Source organism: Felis catus, chromosome B1, assembly GCF_018350175.1.
Source record: "Felis catus isolate Fca126 chromosome B1, F.catus_Fca126_mat1.0, whole genome shotgun sequence".
Taxonomy (NCBI): Eukaryota; Metazoa; Chordata; class Mammalia; order Carnivora; family Felidae; genus Felis; species Felis catus.
The window spans coordinates 136974739-136998259 of record NC_058371.1 but is presented as its reverse complement, the minus strand read 5'-3'; the positions used below and the strand labels follow the sequence as shown (position 1 = coordinate 136998259).

The window sequence follows — 23521 nt, the reverse complement described above, 5'->3', positions numbered from 1 at the left end:
CTCAGATGAGGCCAAATCATGAAGGGCCTAACAGGTGACAGGAGTTTTGGTTTGTCCTGAGGGACCTCAGAAGATCCTGGAAGGTTCTGAGCAGAGGAATGACAGAACTTCGTATAGGTTTTAAGAAAATCACTCTGGCTGCTGTGCTGAGAACATGCCGTGCTGAGAAGACAGCAAGGGAAGAAACTGTTAGGACATTTAACCAATATGCCATTATCCTATAAATCATAATCAAGTTAAGATAAAAAAAGAAATCAACAGGAATTAAAACAGTCCCTGGTGACTGCCTGCCTGCCTACTTTGGTTACCATGGCTGTACCCAGAGACCGGATGTGTGAAATAAATGTCAGGACTGGTAACAACAGAAGTCCGTATGGATATTGTAGATAAAAACTTTTATTTACTTAAATTCTCCTAAAATATAAAAAAACAGAATGGTTTCCTAACTTACAGCTTTTGGCAGTGAGTAAAGGTCATAACAAAGCACAATAAACCCCAACTTGCCAGCTTTTATTTTTCCCTAAAAGTAAAGTCCATTTTCCTACATTCATTCATTTAGATGAGATACAAATCAGGTGTCTTTTAAAGTGCCCAAACTCCTACCATTACCGTAACTGCAGATGGGAATTATGAGCAGTTAGAATGCATCCACTTAAGTACTCAAGGTCACTCAAATGCTAAAGAGTTCCTGGTTTCTGAGACAGGGGAAGGATTTTCCTAGAAAATACTTGAACTAAATCCAGGCAAATATGGTCTACGTCTTCACCTCGTGGTTCTTAATTCTTTAACATATTGCAAGACTGTTTATTCAAATCTAATTATGTGGTAACAAGACCTGAGAGTGTTTTGTAAAATTTGTTTTAAACATTCCTAGATCCACTTCATTTGCTAATTTTCTATTCTACTATCCACACTTTCCTTTGCTTCATCTGTCTTCTTTTCTTTCCACAAATTCCCGAGGACAATCCCTAACAAAACTATTAGTCCTAGTGTTCGGTTGGAGGTAAATTTATCCCAACAATCCTCAGGTCTGTGGATATCTAGAGTGTAAATCTGTAAGAGAAGATCACAATGCTGCATTAGTATTTAATATAAATTTTCTGGCATCACAAATAAACACATCGGTACAGAGAAGAAAATTGCACTCTCTTACAGGATTTTAAGCAACGGGAAGCCTTTAATGTACCCCAAACTGTTTCCAGTGTAGAAAACTCTACTGTTACCTCTCACTGGCTAGGTATTATCTAAGCTGTGTCCTAAAAACTTCCACTTGAGGGGTGCATGAATGCTTTGAAAGGCAACCCACATTATTTTTAGTTCTAACTAATTAGAAAGCTCTAAATATTTACACTGATCTAAAATCTGCCTCCTACAATTCCTACCCTCCAGTTCTAGCGTTATTCTTTGGAGCAATGGTTCCCAGCAGGTGAACAAATCCCATTTGGGAAGGACAAGTCTATTGTGCGGGGCTGTCTAGAGCACTGAAAGGTATTTAACATACCTGGCCCCGTCACTAAATGACTGTGGATACCCCGCCGAGTTTATTTATGATAACTGAAAATACCCCCATGCATGTGGAAATCTCCTTCCCATCCCCACACAGAGAAGGGGATCCGGCAATCTAGACCTACTGTTAGTGACCTAGAACAAATACGTTCCTTTTTCTCCACGGCAGTCGCAAATACATCAAAAAAGTGTCACGTCCCTGTCTTATTCATTCCTAGGCTTAACCGTTAGCATCCCTCATTTCCCCAAATATTCTTTATTATGTGGCCTCCAGACTTCAAATCATCATGATTTCCTTTTTTCCAAATACTAGAAGTCTATGTCCATCTTAAAATATTGTGGCAACGGGGCGCCTGGGTGGCGCAGTCGGTTAAGCGTCTGACTTCAGCCAGGTCACGATCTCGCGGTCCGGGAATTCGAGCCCTGCGTCAGGCTCTGGGCTGGTTGCTCAGAGCCTGGAGCCTGTTTCCGATTCTGTGTCTCCCTCTCTCTCTGACCCTCCCCCGTTCATGCTCTGTCTCTCTCTGTCTCAAAAATAAATAAATGTTAAAAAATTAAAAAAAAAATATTGTGGCAAGGACTGGATAGAAGACCACAAATGCAATTTAGAATTTCAAGATGGGTTTAAATATTGCTTACAGTATTTGTAATTGCCCTCGTAATTTTTGCCTTTGTCCACTAATATCCAGGTGCTTAAATATGGCTAAACATCCATTATCCTGGCCAGACAATTAATTGATGGTGACAACCCCCACAGTGCTGCGTTATGAGCAAAAGGGGATGCTAAGAAATGCTGAGGAGGAAAATGGTGAAATCTAGAGAATTCTGGAGAATCACCAATTCCTACCGTTTAAAATTTCATTGTGAGGAAAACCATGAAGGTGATACAGCATGAAGTTTACTTTGTGGACATTAGGTTTTGGTTTCCTTCTTACTATGTTATGCAAGTCTTGTTTACACTGATAAGTAACTTGTAATGATGTGTATAAAACAGATCATCTACAGAGAGGCTAACACCTTTTCGAATCCATTCAAAGAAAGTAACAGTAACACTGATACAAAAATAGAGTCCATTTAGAGGCGCCTGGGTGGCTCAGTTGGTTAAGCATCTGACTCTTAATTTTGGCTAAGGTCATGATCTCACAGTTCGTGAGTTCGAGCCCCACATTGGGCTCTGAGCTGACAGTGCAGAGCCTGCTTGGGATTCTCTCTCTCCCCCCTCTCTCTGCCCCTACCCTGCTTTCTCCCTCTCTCTCTCAAAATAAATAAATAAACTTAAAAATTTTAAGAAAAAAAAAGAGTCCATTTACAAGCAACCTACTTCATTAAAATTAGATTTGGTTCATTCATTTTACAAAAGTAAATAACGTAGATCCCAATATAAGCTTGTGGATGATGGCTGAACACGCTGAAATGACAGTTTCCCACTATGTAGGCAGAATTCTGTCTGACATGTGAGCACTTCGTGTCCTATCTGGCCTTGACTGCTAATGCCAGTGGAACCCATCCCTATGAATGATTAGTTTGCTAACCATCACAGCAGCCCACATATTAAAAGTACAGTTATGTTGATCAGTTTGCTTTCAGAGCAATTCAGCTCAACCCACAACCTTCAGACATTGCTGAAATTTTCCCAGACATCAATCAGAAGTAATTCCAGAAAAATCAGAGGGGAAAAAAAAAAAAATCTAGGTTTAGTTTTAGATTATTTCTCTAAACTAATACAGTGAGCTTTTTTAGATGATATGTTGAGGCAGGGGAGGGGGTGGTTCAAGATAGTATAAGCCAAGTAGTTGTTTGTTTTAAAGAGGCACGTTGCTTGGTAAACAAAGCGATTGTTTCTGTTTAAATAGTTTTTGCAATTTATAACCCAAGGAAAAATGAGGGAAAGCGTAAGAAAACGGTCAAACCTGGTGTGCCAGATGGGCTCCTACAGCAGCCAGAGCAGTGTAGTAGGGCACGGTCTGAGCACTGTTCACTCCCACCAGGCTCAGCGCCCCCAGCATCGCCACACCGAAGCCACTAAGCCACCGCTTGGTGTTTTCATGGAACCGCAGCGCCGTGGACTTAAGACCAATCAGAGCATCATCTCCTTTGTCCTAACATCAGAAAGTAATAATAAACTGTGTGGTTTTTATTGACATACCACAAAATTCACCATTCTGGTTGTATAACTATCACCATTATCTAATTCCAGAAGAAAGGGTCTTTATCTTCCTCCCCCCACCCCCCCAGAAGAAACGGTCTTTCAAAGGACATACGCTGTGAAAGCTGACAGTAACTTGGAAACACAGGCTGATCAGTAATGAATGTGCAGGCCAAATCCAGGTTAAATGTCACTGCTAAAACTATCTTCCAGCTCTATACATTGCTACATGTCACTGTATTGCTTACCACCCTATGAATGACTTTTAACTCTACACGGACCACATTAGAGTCAAACTCAAGTCTAACTGTTCCCATAGCTCCTTCTTCCCTCTGAGTTCTCAAGTCTCAACAACTTCTTGTACATTTTAGTTTCAATCTTGAAGCCGCAGATGCAGAAAAACGCTCCACTGGCACCTGACCACATCTATTCACATTTCACTACTAGTGTGGTTTATTCCTCACCTCTCCCATCAAATCCCCTAAGTAAAGGTCGATTCTGGTGATACACTCCCATCTACCTGCCCGATCTCTTCCAGCAATTTTATTTCTAAGAACTTTCACATACTGTACTAAGAACTTTCACAGAGGCTGTAATGCCCAACTCTGCACCCAGATAGCTGTCTGATAGGCTATCTTTTGGGCTTCCAAATCCAAGTAACAACAAATGCAGGATTAACGTATGTTTTTCCCTTCATACTGTAAGCACCTTCAGGTGCAAACTGTCTTTCATTACACGCAGTACCAAAGTGTGAATGAGTGCGTGGTGTTTTACTGAAGAAGTGAATCTAACTGGAGTACAGATATCCTCATCATTGGTTCCAGACATTACTGTGAAAAGTATAGGCATCTTTTCTGAACTGTCAGTCAAGTTTCACTTCAGGAAATCAGGCTGATTAGAGACCTAGCAATCTTCTTCATGACAATACAAACTCAGTGGGGGAGAGGGGTAAATGAAAGAAAGCACGATGAATTCCAGACTGGAATATCAGAAAACATTCCATCGAACCAACACATATTCTTCAAGTAAATAATTGAGAAGACAGTTACATTTCAGAAAAATACTGAGAAGAAACTGTTTCAAAGTTTGTAATGTAAAAGGAAAATTAAGAACATAAATCAAGAAAAGCAAAAGTGGGGGTTTTTTATTACCCGTATGAAAAAGGCAGTATCAAAAGCTATAAAAATGTTTATATTCCTTAACTAAGTAATACACTCCTAAAAATTTATCCCCAAACATATAAAGATATTAGTGATTAGAACAACATTATTTATAATTGCAAAAACTCTCAGAACTTAAATGGCTCAATGGACAAATTATTAAAAAGATTTATGGCAAAAAAAAGATTTATGGCATATTAAATCAATGGATTATTATTCTGCAGTCTTAGAGTGGTAATGACAAACAATATGGGAAAGTGCTTACTACCCACACGACTAGGAAAAAGACCTGCCTGGTAGAGGCCTCCACAGAAGGGAGGAGAACGTGGCAGTTAAAAGTGCAGACTGTAGAGACTGTCTGGGTCTGAATCTCAGCTCTGCCATCCACTAACTGTGTGACACAGATATGGTTCTTCTCCACATGTTTCCTCATCTATAAAATGAGGATAATAAAAGCACCTTCCCTCCCAGGTTGTTATGAGGATTAAATTAGTATTTGTAAGGTTTTTTTTTAAACTGTGCCTGGCAATACAGTATATACAATTTAAATGCTTGTAAATTAAAGAGTTGATCTCTTTGGTAAACATACATATACAGGAAACAAAAATATCTTGTTGGTGCCAAAGAAGTGTGAATGATTTTCTTTTCAGAAAACATACTTTCCCTTTAATGTGGTTCATAAAGTTCTTAAACGGCGATAATAACTAAACCAGAGTTAAGAAAAAAGACATTTTTTACCTGGTGAGCGTAGATAGTATCATAAATTAGCGTCCACATAATTCCAGAAAAATAAAGAGGCAGACACACAGATGGGTCGCAGGAGCCCTTGATAGCAGACCATCCAAGTAATGCTCCCCAATTAAAAGTCAACCCTACAATTGGTGAGACAGAGGGAGAGGGCAAAGACACTTTAGACTCCCAAAGGGGGGAGGGGGCATTGGCATGTACCAAGTGCTTCTGCGCATCAGGCTCTGTGCACTGTTTGCTACTAGGTCGATTCCTGAAATTCTCTCAGCTCTCTGTGGTGATGACGAGCTACTCTGCACAAAAAAGGAAACGGGTTCAGAGAGGTTAACTGACAATTCAAATAACACGGGTAATAGAAAAAATACTATCACCCTAATACGAGGTTTCACGAGAACATTCCCCCTACCTAGCACGGTGCCTGGCAGTCAATGAATGGTAGAAGCTGGGGTTTCAACTTAGACCTAGCTGAGCCAAAACCTTGTGGTCTGTCCTTTAATCACTCTCCTTCCCCCATAAGTGACAGAAACATGAGTACAGACAGGAACACTTATTCGTTCTGTAAGCCCATCCTGAGGACTGAAAACGAACATCGACATGCGGACGACTCTCAAATCTCTATGTGCACTCTGATCGGCTCTACACTTCAGACTGGACCTGGAACTGTCTGCTCGACATCTCTACCTGCAAGTCCCTCAGGTACCTCATACTCAGTGGGTCTCACAGGTCTTTTCTCAGAAACCCCCTTTCTTCTTTTATTCACTGAAAAAAATGGTTCAAGCATCTAGAATACCTTTAGGAATATTCTAGCTTATTCTAGTAGAAGGTATTTTTGCAATAGATTTTGATTTACCTACCTGTCTTTTGTTTGCTCTACCAACAAATATTTATTGAATACCTGTGATGTGCCAGGTGCTATGGTAGGTGGTGGGCCATCCACATGCAAAGAAAGCTTTATCTGTTAGGCATTTATTATTTATAACTGGGGAGACAGAGGAAGCCCCCAGCATCTTCTTGTTTAGTTACTGCTGGTGAAATGAGGAAGTGCCACTCCGGAGTGTTGTGGGAGCCAGAGGCGAGACTGGCTAACTTTCTCTGGGAGGGCTAAGGAAGACTTCACAGACAGGGGCTGTCTAAGCTGTCACATACTAACCCTTCCTGCCTGAGTGTGCTTTTCACCCCAACCCTCCAAGTGCTCAGGGCATCCAGGTCAGTCACCTAAAGAGAAGGGTATGGTCAAATCTGTTAATTTTCTTCTGCATAACATACCAGATTTTAAAAAAAGCATTTCAGGAAATAATAATGATGATGATCTTAATAAATATATAAGGTTTCTTAGCCAATAAAAATGGCTAATTACCCTCCCTTAAAATATGAAATTCTATTCTTGGTTTAGAAAACTTTATGACTGACTGGACATTTTATCACTGCCACATTACACACACACACACACACACACACACACACACACACACACACAGAAGTTTGAGGGTATCCAAGGAAATACTTGTAGTTATTTCAAGCTCACCCAAGGCTAATTGAGGCCAGTATGTAATTCTTTTCATTAGCGGGTAGGTGATGACAAGAAGTAGGGATGCTGCTCCCAGAGCTATACTGAAATCAAGAAAAAACATTAAAGATTAATGTCACCATCTCTTAGAAATTGCTAAATAAGACAACAGTAATAATACTAATTGGAAAATGATTGATCTTAAATTATATATTTTGTTACGTAAAATTATTTTCCTGGACCTTGATTAGGATAAAAGATGATTAGAAGGTATTTTAAGTATTATAAAACAACCAAACAAAATAATAATGCATATAGAGCTTTCATACATTAGGTGCTGTTCTAACTGCTTTACATATGCTAACTCATTATAATCTTCACGACAAACCTAAGAGGCAGTTTTATTCTACTTGCTTTTGCAGATGAGGAAACTAAAGCACAAAGAGATTAAGTACTTTCTCAGACTGTCACAGAGCCAGTCAGTAGCAGGGCCAGGATTCAAACCTAAGGCAAGATGGCTCCAAAGTCCAACTTAACACCCACTCTATGCTAGTGCCTCTCTAAATGTTGTTTTAGATTACTGGAAATGTCCAAACAGAATCAGAGTCAACACACTCCTCCCTATGTGCACGATGGGTGCTACTCCTCAGAAGAGGACAAGGTCACAAAGCACCTATAAAAGGATGACAGCATAAGATGTTCTTAGGCACCAGCTCATCTAACACCGCCCTCCCAGGACAGACCTTCCAAAAGCATTTTCACGTGATGCTATCAGGGCAAACTACGCAGTTAAGTCTAGTTTCTATAAAGTGACACTTATTTTTTGTCTTTTTTTTTCTCATTTAAGTACTTTCTAAGCAGCCATCTGACGCACAAAAGTTTAATTGTGTCTCTATTTAAGAGACATAGGAATGAATTCTTCCATTTTTTTTCCTTTGTCATCGATAATGAACATGACTCTCAGAAACACCCAGTTAATCTTTTTGCAAAATGAGTATATTTACTTCTATCTACTTTAGAGATACTGTCAGGATAAATAAAATTACACATAAGGGTATATACACACATCCATGTATGTATCTGGAAAAGCTATGAAGGTGCCGTGTGTTCCCCAGGGAACATGCAATGAAAGTATAATGGTGGCTCAGGATACATTAAATGCTGCTCTTCCAATTCCTTTGGCTGAAAACATTCCTGATTTTACAACATGTGGCGACTTATTTATACTTGCTAACTTACAGATGCTCAATAGGTAACCAATAAACAATTCTGTGACAAAGATATTTCTATTTTATTTATTTCTACTTTCTCCACTTCCAAAAGAGAGATTTTTATACACGATTCTGAAAGAGACATTCACTATACCTGTAGTAATTCAGACACAGAAGAACACCCAGTGCCAAGGTCAGCTGTCCCCCGAGGAAAATAAAGGATTGAAAAATTGAGATGTCTCCAGCAGCTATTGGACGATTTGCTGTTCTTACAACCTTAATACATAAAACCAGATACCTTAGCCTCATGTAATGGTTCCATCATGGATTTAAACATGCAATCAAGAGAATGGCCATGGCAAGCACTAAAGCAAAAATATGAATAAAAAGTGAAGTCAACATTGGAAACACTGCCAAAAATGAAAACTTCATATTTAAAACAGCTTTGAAAAGTACCAAAAATTCCCACCACTCATTCCACTTCCTTTCCTTCTCCCATCTCCATCTCCAAACAGACAAAACAAAGCAACTTCCTTATCTGGCTATTTAGCTACCCAGCTTATTAGCAAGTATATGCCTAAATTTCAGAGAGCAAGGAGAGACAATAATAATGATAATTCTCAGGAAAAAGGAAATTGCAGTGAATGTTTTGATTACAGGAAGCACTGCAATTAGAAATCAAATGTAAATACAGAAAGAAGACAGATTATCTGGGTTTGAAACTGGGAGTGCTTTGCCAGGCTATTTAAGAATGCGTCTATAATCTAATATTAATTGTACCCAAATGTAAAGAGCAGACTCAATGTAAGAATATGAACAGACAGAGCTATTATTTGGACAAATAATATACATTATTCTTTTCCTGTGTAGAGATCATGATGTGATTATTATACACTGAACCATTAAAAAAAAAAAAAAAACATAACCAAATTGTCATCATTGTTAGAAGAACTCAGGATCTGGGATCCAAGAGCCCAGTGTTCCATCACCTACTGGCTGTATGAATTTTGGCAAATTACTTAACCTCTCTTGGGCTTAGGTTACTTTCCTGCTAAAAGAAAAACAAAGAGAGAAGGAAAAGAAGAGGAGAAAGGGGTACTAAGAACGCCTACCTCATACAGTAAATGCAGTGTCTAAAGCATATAAGTATGTAATAGATGTTAGCTACTATTAATATAACATATTTTTGTTTTGATTCTGATTTATATCAAGGGTTAGCAAACTATGGCCTGTGGGCCAAATCCAGCCTACTGCCTATTTTTGTTTGGTCCATGAGTAAAAAGAATGGATTTTACTTTTTTAGACAGTTGAAAGTAAGTTAAAAAAAAAAGAGTAATGTATTATGATATATGAAAATAATACGAAATTCAAATTTCAGCATCCATAAATAAAATTCTATTGAAACAAACATATTGTTAACATATTGCATATGCCTGCTTTTGTGCTCCAGCAGAATCAAGCAGTTGCAACAAAGATGGTATGGCCCACGAAGCCTAAAATATTTACTATCTGGTCCTTTACAGAAAAAATTTGCTGACCCAATTTATAAGCATGCCTCACTGTGCAATACAACAGTTTGTCAAAAGCTACAATGACTCACCTTGGTTAGAGTGCCAGAATCGGATCTTTTATCTCTGATTTTGTCCCTAGAGTCTTAGTTGGAAATATATTTATGTCTTATATTTGTTGTAGGATGTTACAATTATTCCGGCTAGTACGTGAGTGCTCACAATGTGACACTATTCTGACAACTATGTATGCATCACACCACTGAATCCTTACAACAACCCTGACTTCTAGCCACTCACAAGTTCCTGCCATTTGTTTTAGAAAACTGAGGCAGAAGAAGCTTGGTAACTTTCCAAGGTCACAGATGGTTAGTAGAACAGTCTGTCTAGTCCCACTGACCACACTAGTAACCACAGATTATACTGTTGCTTCAGTGGTGATAATTAATTAACCTAGCTAAATTCGAAATAATTAACCTAGCTAAATTCAAAAGCTGAAAATAAACAAGCACTCCATCAAAAGACTAAAAATGATGTAATATGATGATCAAAACATATTCCATGTGGTTTTTATGAAACCAGATTGCTCACAGTTTATAAAATTAAATCATTAATACCTGTGCCTTGAGATTATTTTAATGTTTATGGACCTAACGTTCATTGCATGGTTGGCAGACTATATATGTCAAAAAAACACATTAACCCATACATCCGAATAGTAATTCAACTTATCATTTAATATATGAGCAATTTACTTATTATCTAATGTAGTAAACAAAACCCAAGCCACAAACATATCTTTATTGATATAGAGTTTTTAAGAAACTATGAGATAAGCATGACAACATGGCCAAGCTTTTTAACTCATCAACATGCAAAAATCTGTGGGAATGCAGGCTGGTGCAGCCACTCTGATAAACAGTATGGAGGTTCCTCAAAAAGTAAAAACAGAACTACCCTATGACCCAGCAATTGCACTACTAGGTATTTACCCAAGGGATACAGGTGTGCTGTTTCGAAGGGACACATGCATCCCAATGTTTATAGCAGCACTATCAACAACAGCCTAAGTATGGAAAGAGCCCAAATGGCCATCGATGGATGAATGGATAAAGAAGATGTGGTATAGATATACAGTGGAGTATTACTCGGCAATCAAAAAGAATGAAATCTTGTCACTTGCAACTACGTGGCTGGAACTGGAGGGAAATTAGTCAGAGAAAGACAAATATCATATGACTTCACTCATATGAGGACTTTAAGAGACAAAACGGATGAACTAAGGGAAGGGAAACAAAAAGAATATAAAAACAGGAAGGGGGACAAAGCATAAGAGACTCCTAAATATGGAGAACAAACAGAAGGTTACAGGAGGGGTTGTGGGAGGAGGGAGGGGCTAAATGGGTAAGGGGCATTAAGGAATCTACTCCTGAAATCATTGTTGCACTGTATGCTAACTAATTTGGATGTAAATTTAAAAAAAAATGCAAAAATCTGTTGTGTTCCTTTAGGCTAATAATGAACTTTCTGAAACAGAAATTAAGAAAACAATCTCATTTACAATTGCAGTGAAGAATAAAATACCTAGAGACAGATTTAACCAAGGGGGTGCAAGACCTGTATATTGAAAACTACTAAACATCAATGAGAAAAATTAAAGAAAACACAAATAAATGGAAAGATGTCCCATGCTCATGCACTGGAAGAATTCATATTGTTAAAATGTCCATACTACCAAAAACAATCTACAGATTCAATGCAATCTCTATCAAAATTCTAATGGCATTTTCCACAGAAATAGAACAATCCTAAAATTTGTAAGGAACCATGAAAGACCCCAAATAGCCAAAGAAATTTTGAGAAAGAAGAACAAAGCTGGAGGCATCACACTTCCTGATTTCAAACTAGACTACAAAGCTACAATAATTAAAACAGTATGATTTTGGCATAAAAACAGATCAATGAAATACAACAGAGAGCCCAGAAATAAATCCACACATATATGGTCAGTTGATTTATGATCAAGTAGCCAAGACTGTAGTATATTCCCTATAAAATGGGGAAAGAACAGTCTCTTCAATAAATGGTGCTGGGAAAACTGGACAGCTACATGCAAAAAGAATAAATCTGGACTCCTATCCTATAGCATACACAAAATTAACTCAAAATGGTTTAAAGACTTGCATGTAAGACCTGAAACCATAAAACTCCTAGAAGAAAACACAGCAATAAGCCCCCTGACATAGGTCTTGGCAATGATTTTGTGGATCTGAGACCAAAAGCAAAAGCGACAAAAGCAAAAATAAACAAGTGGGACTACATCAAACAAAAAAGCTTCTTCACAGCAAAGGAAACCACAACAAAATGAAAATCAACCTACTGAATGGGGGAAAATGTTCGCAAATCATGTACCTGATAAGGGGTTAATATCAAAATATATAGAGAACTCATATATAACTCAATAGTAAAAAAAAAAAAAAAAAAACCTAAAAAAATCCAAATAAAAAATGGGCAGAAGATCTGGATAGACATTTTTCCAAAGAAGACATATAGATGGCCAACAGGCACACGAAAAGATGCTCAACATCATTAATCACCAGAGAAATGCAAATAAAACCACAATGAGGTATCACCTCACACCTGTTAGAGTGGCTAAGAGACAAAGAGACAAGAAATAACACCTATCAACGAGAATGTGGAGAAAAGAGAACTCCTGTGCACTGTTGGCAAGAGTGTAAATTGACACAGTCCCTGTGGAAAACAATATGGAGGCTCCTCAAAAGATTAAAAATAGAACTACCCTCTAATCCAGAATTCCACCTCTGGGTATTTATGCAGGGAAAACAAATACATTAATTCAAAAAGATACATACACTCCCATGTTCACTGAAGCATTATTTACAATGGTGAAAATATGGAAACAATCTAAGTGTCTGTTAATGGATGAACGGATAAAAAGAAATGTGGTACACACACACATATACACAAAATGGAATACAATTCAGCCATTAAAAAAATCTTACCATAAAGACCATCTCAAGGTCTTTATGCTCAGTGAAATAAGTCCTACAGAAAGACAAATACCGTATGATCTCCCTTACATGTGGAATCTAAAACAAACAAAACAAAATCTCAAGCTCATAGAAAAAGAGAACAGGTTGGTGGTTGCCAGAGGCCGAAGGGCTAGTGGAATGGGAGAAATGGGTGAACTGATTTTTTTTCCTCCAGTTTAAATAAATTGAACAACAATTTTTTAGAAAAGAACTTGGATTACAAAAGAGAGATGCAGATAACATTTTAATGTCTTTTTTTAAAATTTATTTTTGAAGGAGAGACAGAGAGAGCATGAGCGGGGGAGGAGCAGAGAGAGAGGGAGACACAGAATCCGAAGCAGGCTCCAGGCTCAAAGCTGTCAGCACACAGCCCGATGCAGGGCTCGAACCCACAAACTCTGAGAACATGACCTGAGCGGACTGAGACACCCAGGCACCCCCCAATAACATTTTAAGTCATGTTAGCAAAATCTCTTTAATAGTTATAAAATACTCATTTAAGAGCTTTGTTATATGTCTATATAGAATCTGGACTCAGGGCGCCTAGGTGGCTCAGTTGGTTAATATCCAGTTTCGGTTCAGGTCCTGATATCACGGTTCCTGAGTTCAAGCCCCCGGTCAGGTTCTGTGCCGACAGCAGGGAGCCTCTCCCCTGCTCACACTCTGTCTCTGTCTCTCTCTCTCAAAAATAAACATTAAAATTTTTAAAAAACTAAATAGAAACTGGAATCTTCTAATCAGAGAAAAATGTCATGGGGGAGATATACCTAATCAATAACCCTTTACCTAAGGAGAAAAAAAAATCACTTAAAGGGAAACTAAAATCGTTCTATTTTGTTAATTAAAAGGTGGTTGGTTTGAATATTTTTTTAATTAACCTTTTTCTTTTGAGATAACTGTAGATTTATATTCAGTTTTTAAAAACATCTCTGCATTTTGGGGTGTCTAGGTGACTCAGTTGGTTAAGCATCTGACTCTTGATTTCGGCTCAGGTCAGGATCTCGTGGTCATGAGATCCAGCCCCACATTGGGCTCTGCACTGGGCATGGAGCCTGCTTGAGAGTCTCTCTTTCCCTCTCTTTCTATCCCTCCCCTGCTCTTTCTCTCTCTCTATCTAAAAAACAAACAAAAGAACCCCCCCCCCCAAATCTCTAGTTTTTAAAAATATAGAGATTGCATATGCCCTTTATCCAGTTTCCCCCAAGAGTAACTCACATTTGCAAAACTTTACATTACAGTAAAATACTACAGCCAGGACTTTGACATCAGCTGCTCTAAACACGTTCAAGAAGTATTTTGAAGCGATACATCCCAGAAGCTGCAATCCTATGGTTATGCAGAAGGAAAAACTAACCAGGTGTAGGAACCCCAAATCAACCAAGCATGCTTCTCCTGGCATGGACTAACCTATCCCAATGGGGCCAGCGGGACAGAAATGTGTTGATCAGGCAGTTCCTGCCACTTGCCACTATCCTATCTTCCAGCCACACACCAACCACAATGCTACAGTTGTTAAGCTTTATACTTCATCTCACAGCCAAGCCTCCGTATCTACTGTTCCTTCTGCACAGAGTGACCTTCGCCCTACAGCCCACCCTTTTTTGCCATCTTGTTCTGACACAGTTCAAAGTTCACGCCCCTGGAAAGAAGTTCTCTCTGCTTCTTAGGCTGAGGTAGGTGGTCTTCCCTAAGTTCCCTTGTGGACGCCACTCTCACGATAGTGCTGCTGTAGTGTAACCATGAAATTGTGAGGTCAGAAATACGGTCTCTCATCCATGCAATCCTAAAACCTGTCACTGCGTCTCACGCACAGCAAGTATTCAATAAACATTTTTTTGAATTAAAAAATACATTATGATACCGTTCTTATGAACTAAAAATCGTTACAGGTGTGCCCTGCTGAAGGAAAATTCAGACCAGTATGAAAGGCAAACTAGGGACGATTATTCACTTTACATAAATGTATAGAAGAGTATTCACTTTATATATTCACTATGGCTTTATTTTTTTTTTAATGTTTATTTATTCAAGAGAGTATACGCACGTGCATGGAAAGGGCAGAGAGAGAGAGGGAGAGAGAATCCCAAGCAGGCTCTGTGTTGTCAGCGCAGAGCCAGAGGCAGGGCTTCATCTCATGAATTGAGAGATCATGACCTGAGCTGAAATCAAGACTAGGATGCTTGACTGACTGAATGACCCAGGGGCCCCCACCATGGCTTTCTTCTAAATCGAAAGTTTACTGAGGAGGGCACCTTTGGGATGAGCACTGGGTGTTGTATGGAAACCAATTTGACAATAAATTTCAATAAATAAATAAATAAATAAAGTGCTTTAAAAAAAATAAATAAATAAATCAAAAGTTTACTTGATTATTTATTCAAAGATTTAATGAATGATCTTGTACTTGTTATGCACAATTGCTAAGATAAGAGGCAAACGAGATGGACGCTTCCCTTGAGAAAATAACAGTCTGTTGAGGAAGAAAGAAATAATTATACACATGCATTAGAGTATGCATAGAAAATAATCGAGAGAAATACAATGCATCAAATGGTTACATGAAGTTTCTCTGGGCGTTTGGGAGAGGAAATAAGGAACACTTGTACTTTCTATACTTTCTATTTTGGTACTGTCTGAATTTTTCAGATTAAACAAACAAGTACTATTTTTCTAAGGAGAAAAAATAATAATAAATTGCATTGTTTAAAAGAAATAATCATAGCAAATGCTAACAGGGGCTTCCTTGGCTTGTTTAAATTAAGATTTGATCCTGCCATTTGCAACAACATGGGTAGAACTGGAGGGTATTATGCTAAGTGAAATATGTCAGTCAGAGAAAGACAAAAATCATATGACTTCACTCATACGTGGAACTTGAGAAATTTAACAGAAGACCACAGGGGAAAGGAAGGGAAAACATAGTTTCTTTTTTTTTTTTTTTTAATTTTTTTTTAACATTTATTTATTTTTGAGACAGAGAGAGACAGAGCATGAACGGGGGAGGGACAGAGAGAGAGGGAGACACAGAATCGGAAGCAGGCTCCAGGCTCTGAGCCATCAGCCCAGAGCCCGACGCAGGGCTCGAACTCACAGACCGCAAGATCGTGACCTGAGCTGAAGTTGGATGCTTAACCGACTGAGCCACCCAGGTGCCCCGGGAAAACATAGTTTCAAACAGAGAGGGAGGCAAACCATAAGGGCTCTTAAATACAGAGAACAAACTGAGAGTTGATGGGGTGGGGGTGAAGAAGAGGAGAAAATGGGTGATGGGCATTGAGGAGGGCACTCGTTGGGATGAGCACTGGGTGTTGTATGTAAGCAATAAATCACAGGAATCTATTCACAAAACCAAGAGGACACTGTACACACTGTATGTTAGCTAACTTGACAATAAATTATATTAAAAATTTTTTTAAGTAAATAAATATTTGATTTACAGAAGAATAGTTACAACTCTAATATATATCTTAAAAAATATTTTTAAATGTTTATTTATTTTTGAGAGAGAGAGAGAGCGTGAGCAGGGGAAGGGGCAGAGAGAGGGAGACACAGACTCTGAAGCAGGCTTCAGGCTCGGAGCTGTCAGCACAGAGCCAGATATGAGGCTCAAACTCAGGTGATAAGATCATGACCTGAGCCGAAGTCGGTGGCTTAACCAACTGAGTGACTCAGGCACCTGTGTAGTTGATTACCACTGCCTCTTGTATCCCACATATTTCTTCTGTGGTTTACTTTTAATTTTGCCATTCTTGAATAATAATTTTTTTTAAGTTTATTTATTTTGAGTGAGAGAGAGAAAATGCAGGGGAGGGGCAGAGAGAGAGGGAGAGAGAAAATCCCAAGCAGGCTCCACACTGTCAGTACACAGCCTGAAGTGAGGCTTGATCTCACTATCGTGAGATCATGACCTGAGCCGAAATCAAAGAGTCCGACACTTAACCTACTGAGCCACCCAGGTGCCCCGAGTAACTTTGTTTTTTAATGTTTATTTATTTTGAGAGACAGAGAGAGAGAGAGAGAGAGAGAGAGAATGAGTGAAGGAGGGGCAGAGAGAGAGGGAGAGAGAGAATCGCAAGCAGGCTCCAGGCTCTGAGCTGTCAGTGCAGAGCCCGAAGTGGGGCTCGAACTCACGAACTGTGAGCTCAGCCGAAGTCGGAAGCTTAACCTACTGAGCTACCCAGGTGCCCATGACTCTAATATATATCTTACAGGAAAGAATGATGGTTGTTTTGGATCCCCGAAGGTTCAGGATGAACTCTTCCTTCACTCCTCACATCCATACCTTGGCCTTCTAAATTCTAACTCATTTTGTAAAAATGAAGTACACACCCTGCCTGCATGGCTGCTCCTGTCGAGAAAGGAAGTACATTGCACTTTGCGACACCCGCCATTCAACTGAAAAATGGCACTTATTATGCTGGTACACCAAAGTACACTAAAAAAACCTTTGCTTTTTGTGGAAAGTGATGCCACCATGTTACTCTGCAGAATTGAGAGGAGCCTCCCTATTCCTTTCCAGGAAGAAACTACCTTTTTTTTTTTTTAATTTTTTGTTTTTAACGTTTATTTATTTTTGAGACAGAGAAAGACAGAGCATGAACGGGGGAGGGTCAGAGAGAGGGAGACACAGAATCCAAAACAGGCTCCAGGCTCTGAGCTGTCAGCACAGAGCCCAATGCGGGGCTCGAACTCACGGACCGTGAGATCATGACCTGAGCCGAAGTCGGCTGCTCAACCAACTGAGCCACCCAGGCGCCCCAAGAAACTACCTTTTTATCATAGTCCCGGTCCCACATGTCATTAATAGTACAGCCTGCTCCACGCATCAGAACAGCTCCAGTGCCAAAGAGGGACAACATGTACCAATCTGGAAAACAACCTGGTTCAGCTGCTAAACCAATGCTCCAAGTACATGGCAGGTACAACAGCCAGGTTCCTAAGCAAAGATAAAAGACAAAAAGATGCATATTCAAGTTAGTTATCTGTCTTTAGTTTAAACACTACATCCCAGAGAAGTAAAGAACACAAAGTCAAAAACACATGACAAAACCGTGAAAATAAATTTACAACTCATATCACAAAGGAATCTTCGGCCCAAGATGTAGGGTTCCTAGAAACTGGAAAGAGATCACTAGTCCAATGGAAAAACAGACAAAAAGATAAAGTTCACAGACAAAGAACTACAAATGATTCTTCTTTATATGAAAGATCACCTTTGAGAAATACACATCAAAATTACATTGAGATAACATTTTTCACGTGTCAGATGGGCAAAACCCAAAGTCTGACCACACCCCCCCAAGTGTCTGATACGCATTTCTCATGAGGTCACCAAGTGGTCCAACCCATATGGAGGACAACCAAAAAATTTTTACCCTGTGTGCGCTCACCCCCACTCACCAAATACATGTATTTGAATGTCAGTATGTTCATAGACCGTGTCAGGGAGGACACATTAGAAACTGATAATAATATTGGTCTCTGGGGATGGGAACTCGGTGGCTGGGAAACAGGGGAGGAAGACTTAGTTTTCATTCTACGTCTTTGCACTTTCTGAATTTTGTGTCATATGCATGCATTACCTCTAAAAAAAAGTTAGTAAAACTTTCTTTACTGTTGTTAGCACAATAAAATAAAATAGGCTTGAGGGAGAGAGATCATTAACCTACTGTTTTTTAAATATTTTGCAGCTACATGCACAAATGGGATTCGTTCTTGGCACACAGCCCAAAAGCTGGATGAAATTAAGCTAAAACCAAATAGACCATACAGATGGGAGACTTCACATGTGAACTCCGATATTCTACTTTCAAAACAAAGTCTTTCAACAAATGTTTGGCTATGGTGCCTATTAAGATAAATTCTGAGCTTTCCTTCCCAATTCAGCCACGTAAGAGAAAAAGGGGATGTGGCTAAATAAAGGTGAGATCCTATACAAAAATGGCCAAATGACAAAGTGCCTATAATCATATTTATGCTTCATAAGTTTAACCTTTATTCATTTACAGGAATTTATAAAGCACATATGGGAACCAAGAATACAACAGTGACTAAAAGAGAGAGTCTTCCTGCCTTCACACAGCTTATAAATGAAAAGGAAGAAATACAACTAAACAAATAACAACAACAAAATAGATCAATTCAAAAACAGGGCAAATACAGGGTCCTGTAAAGGCATAAAACAGTGCCACCCAAGTCACTGGGGGAGGGATCAGGGAGGACACAGAAGAAAAGATAAGGAGAGGCTGAAAACAAGAAATTTGAGTCCAGACTCAAATTCGGGTTCAGGGTGTCTGGGACTGACTCATATTGGGTGTGTCCCTTATAAAACAACAGCAACGACCGCTGACATTTACTGCAGGTTCAGGAAATGTTAGCCACTGTTTTAAATGCTTTATTCATGCAAACTCATTTAATCCTCAACCACACCCTTACAGAGTAAACTCTATTACTGTTTCTATTTTACAGATGAGGAAACAAATGCACAGAGAGGTTACGTGAAACAAGTGAAACAACGGGTTGAACTACTTCCTTTTTCCTGGACCTACCAGGACAGCTCAGAGGGGCAGGGTTACTCTGAAACAAAAGAATGCCACTTGAAAGGCATTATTTTCCTGGTGCAATTAGAATGAGTCTATTTAAAAAAGAATTCTGGAGAGAAAAGATGTGTAATCACCTATAGCATTTCGTGTCAGGAACAAGACTTCCTTTGCCATCAGTCTATATTATAGGTACTATAGGCACTTACCTATAGGAACCAGTAGGGCATCCCTGTGGATGAGGGGGGTTTCTATAATCAAGGGGAAGGTCAGACATTCGGTTTGATGTCTGCCACTAATAAGTGGAGTGATGCTGGACACTAAAGTATACTAAACTTTAAGGTTCAGTCTTCCTCGAGTACAAATGAGGGGAAAGAATATCTACCTCTCAGAGTTGTTAGGAGGAAACAATACTAGTGATGATGAATATAAAAATAGTAATAGCAAACACACAGCTGTTACTATGTGCTGTCATGGAACACTTGATTCTCACGACAAACCTATGAGATAGGCACTATTTTCAATATACCCACTTACCAAATACAAAAGCTGAAGCACAGAAAAAGTAATTTGCCCGAGGTCACAAAGGCAAAAAGTGGCAGAGTTGACATGTAAAGTTAGGTTTGTAGACTTTGGTCTGGTTCTAGTCTGTCCAAGGTCAAGGCTGAGTGATAACTCAGTATACCTAAATCTCTACAAACACTTAAGTTCCTATTGCTCCTTTGTGCTCCTGATTCTCAGCAACAGCTCTTTCCTTTCTTCCCTATTACACTGTCCTTACTCTCTCTTCCATGAAGAAGGATGCAGAGGTGACGAGGACGCCAACAGAAAGAAAGGCCTATTGTAGGAAAAGGAAAAATTCTCTGGGAGATGAAATAAAATGAGCAAGTTCTGAGAGGTGTGGGCAGAATGGGCAGACCAAAAAGCCGGTGTAAACTGACTCCAAGAACTTTACTAAATTACATATTATCTTCAAGACAACGTTAATTACCCATAAAGGCAGTAAAACAAAAATTACACCATCAATTTAGTGTAAAGAGTGCCACCTGCTGAAACTTTCTGGAATACTATAGTTTGTGACACATCTGAAAGAAGCTGCAACCCATTCTGAACAACAATGAAACCCACTTTGGTTTATAAAAACAAATCAACTATAGCAAAGTAAAACAATGAACATACAACTTACCCCACAAAAGAAGAATTTAAATGAAGAAATACCAAACTTATAAATTCTGTCAATTTATTGTTCCTGGCATACAGTAGGGCTCAAAAAATGTTTGTTGAATGAATTGCAACACAGTACGATTAGTAAATTGTCTTAAAAAACCCTACAATTACCACTTTATTTAGAACTACAGCGTGCAAGCTGGTATCTTCTTCACATACATAACTATTACCCCAGTCTTCTCCAATTCCCTCAAGTATTAATGCCAAACATTTTCTTGAGCACTTATTATGTCAGTCATTGTTCTAAGGACTCAACACACACATATATAAAATAATTTTCATGACAACCTTATAAAGTCCGTATTATCAGTATCTTCATTTTATAGATGAGAAAAGAAGAGGTCTGATTCCAGAGCTTTACTTGGAACAACTATGTAGCTAGCCTCTTATGTGGTGGGATGGTCAGCCACTAATGCAAAAAGCCAGAGGTTTATGGCTATGGGAATAATGGCAGCTGTTGATCTGTCCTGGATGTCTGTAAGCCTACACTGCAGCTCCGTCAGACACCAAAACAGAATTATAGTTATGCTTTAGATTAGACCTAGGCTTGGAAATTTATGCCTATCAACTTGTATCTGGACCCAAAATACAAGGGGTCATGATGGCAGGACTGTCCCTATTATTTAATTTGCTTTTATACTTTAATAGCTAATCGTTATAACTCTTAGTGCTCTGATCCCAAATAAGTAGTGCATAAACCTAGAATACCACAAGCAAGACCTACATTTAGGTCTTGGCTAGGCCAAGGTGGAGTGAATGCATCCAGGCATCTGAATGTATTTCCCTGCATTGCAATGGCAAATGCTATCATCTTAGATGACCTGGAGTTTAAGCTCTGCCCCTCCCTCACCACTGTCCATCCTTCTTTGGTTCAGCTTTTATCCAGCCTCGCCTCCCAGTATTTTCTACACCCACATGCCATTCTAGATCAACTCATATTCTTGATGTTCCAACTCTCCACCCTTGAGTCTTTGCAAAAACATTTCCCCCAACCATGAATATATCTCCTCTGCAAAATCTACCTGTCCTCTGAGATACAATTTGCTCTTGACGCTTTCTAACAATGGAGATCCACACTACTTACTCCTTTTCCTACAGCACTTGGCCATCTGTACCACTAACGTTTGAGCTCCTTCTTTCCCAGCTCACCCAATAATTTGTCTTTTTCCACCAAGACTAGGAGTTCCTTAAAAGCGGTGAGTGTGTATAGCTCTTTCCGTCCCTGAGGCTAGGTGATACGGTCGGAATTGGTTTGATACTATTGCCAAGCTATATAGGAGGCACTAGACAGAAATGTCCCATTTTTGTGGCGCTTAGACTGTATTGGAGACTCAATCAACCAATAAATGCATCGGGTTAGTTAGTGGTGAGTATTGTGAAGGAAAATGGAGGGTACAGATGTAAAGAATGAGGTGGCAGATGTTATTTTAAATAGGAAGGTCACGGAAATCTTCGGAGGCGACAGTTAGCTGATAGGCGGTCCATAAGTGCTGTACCTGCTGCATTCACCTGAATTAAATCTTTTGTGTTACGGGTGGTGGAGGGCAAAGCTAGGACTCAGCATCAAAACTAGGTTCACCTGGTCTGGCTCTGCTTCCCTCAGTTGTAATGACAGTTCCAGGTTTTTGCTTTGGGAGCCTTAAAGAATTACAGGAAGGATCAAACATAATGAATGTGGACGTGTTTCGATATTGTAAATCTGTGCACAAAAAGGGACACAAGAACGGAACTTCCGCTCGATTCACTGTTTACACAAGTGCCAACTTTTTGCCCGTCCCGGGCACTCAGGATTCAGGGGGATGTGAAGGCCCGCGAGCCACTTCAGGGACTTCCCCTCCGGGCTTTCCGAGACTATCGGCCGCCTGGCAGCTTCTCCGCTACTCCCGCTTCTCCGCTTCTCCGCTACTCCCGCTTCTCCGCTACTCCCGCATCCCCGCGGTGCGTCCGCTCGCACTCACCAATAGGCTTGTCCAAACGCATGAGGCGCAAGTAGGGCTGCAGGGGGCGGGGCGCCGAGTTCACGACCGCGGCGGCCGACAGGCTGAGCCGACGCCTGCGCGGTCCCGGCCCGGCATAAGGCTGCCAGTGCCTGGCGTGGGGCGTGCCGGCCGCGCGCGCGAGGGCCAGCGCGCCGGAATCCCGCAGCCACGCCTGCGTCATTACCTGCAGGCCCCGCGCGAGCCCCGTGCCGCGAACACCCAGCATGGCGCTCGGGAGGGCGTGGCTCCATACCGGCCTGAGGTCGTTCTCTGGCGTCAGGTCGCGGCAGGCTTGCGCAGTGACGTCAGTGGATGACGGTCCACGCCTGCCGGACTGGGTGGGGTTGCGGTCTGAGCCTTTCTAGTTATGGTGAGGCAGGGATTGTCGTGGTCGCTTTAACCCGGGGCGGTTTCTTAGTTAAGGGGAATTCCCATTATCCGCTTTCTCAGTAAATGAACAAGGATGGTGTTCATTTATTGGGAACAGTTATACCAGGAAAAAAAGAAAGCCTCGGAAACCTACCAAAACATTGATTGCGGGCAGATGTTTTCTTTTTAAAGCTAAAAGGGCGCCAAACGCCAAATGTAAGAATGTAAATTAAAACCGCACTCAGAGTTAAGGGACATTCATTACACAAGTGAAAATCTTAAATGTGACAGTCAATTCAGAGGACTTTTCTGTAATCAAGAGGCAGTGAGCCTTGTGGGATGGTAAGAGGCTGCAGCTAGAACATCTGGTCGTGCTCTTAATTACAGCCAATTCGCGGATAGCGCTGTTTGCCAGGCACTGTTACGGGCACTATGCACGTATTATCCTATTTAACCACTTAGTGACCATGGGTAAGTCACTCATCTGAATGTAGTATTGTAGAGAATTGCGTTAGTCTTTCTTTCTTTTTTTTTTTTTTTTAATGTTTATTTGTTTTTGAGAGAGAGAG

General features: G+C 40.0%; 1 protein-coding gene across 2 annotated transcripts; it reads right to left on the bottom strand.

The window, feature by feature from the left end:
* Positions 1–378: 378 nt before the first annotated feature.
* COQ2 (coenzyme Q2, polyprenyltransferase) lies at positions 379–22848 on the bottom strand. Of its 2 annotated transcripts, none has more exons than XM_006931000.3 (7): positions 22563–22848; positions 17608–17774; positions 8432–8475; positions 7085–7170; positions 5551–5684; positions 3417–3605; positions 379–1053 (listed from the first exon to the last, which is right to left on the bottom strand). In XM_006931000.3, the coding sequence occupies exons 1-7, from the start codon at positions 22807–22809 to the stop codon at positions 889–891; spliced, it is 1032 nt and encodes a 343-aa protein (XP_006931062.2). In that variant the 5' UTR covers positions 22810–22848; the 3' UTR covers positions 379–888. The 2 variants fall into 2 exon arrangements, with proteins under 2 accessions (XP_006931062.2, XP_003985272.2); XM_003985223.4 differs by having other exon boundaries at positions 8432–8553; positions 22563–22846.
* Between the last annotated feature and the right edge of the window lie 673 nt (positions 22849–23521).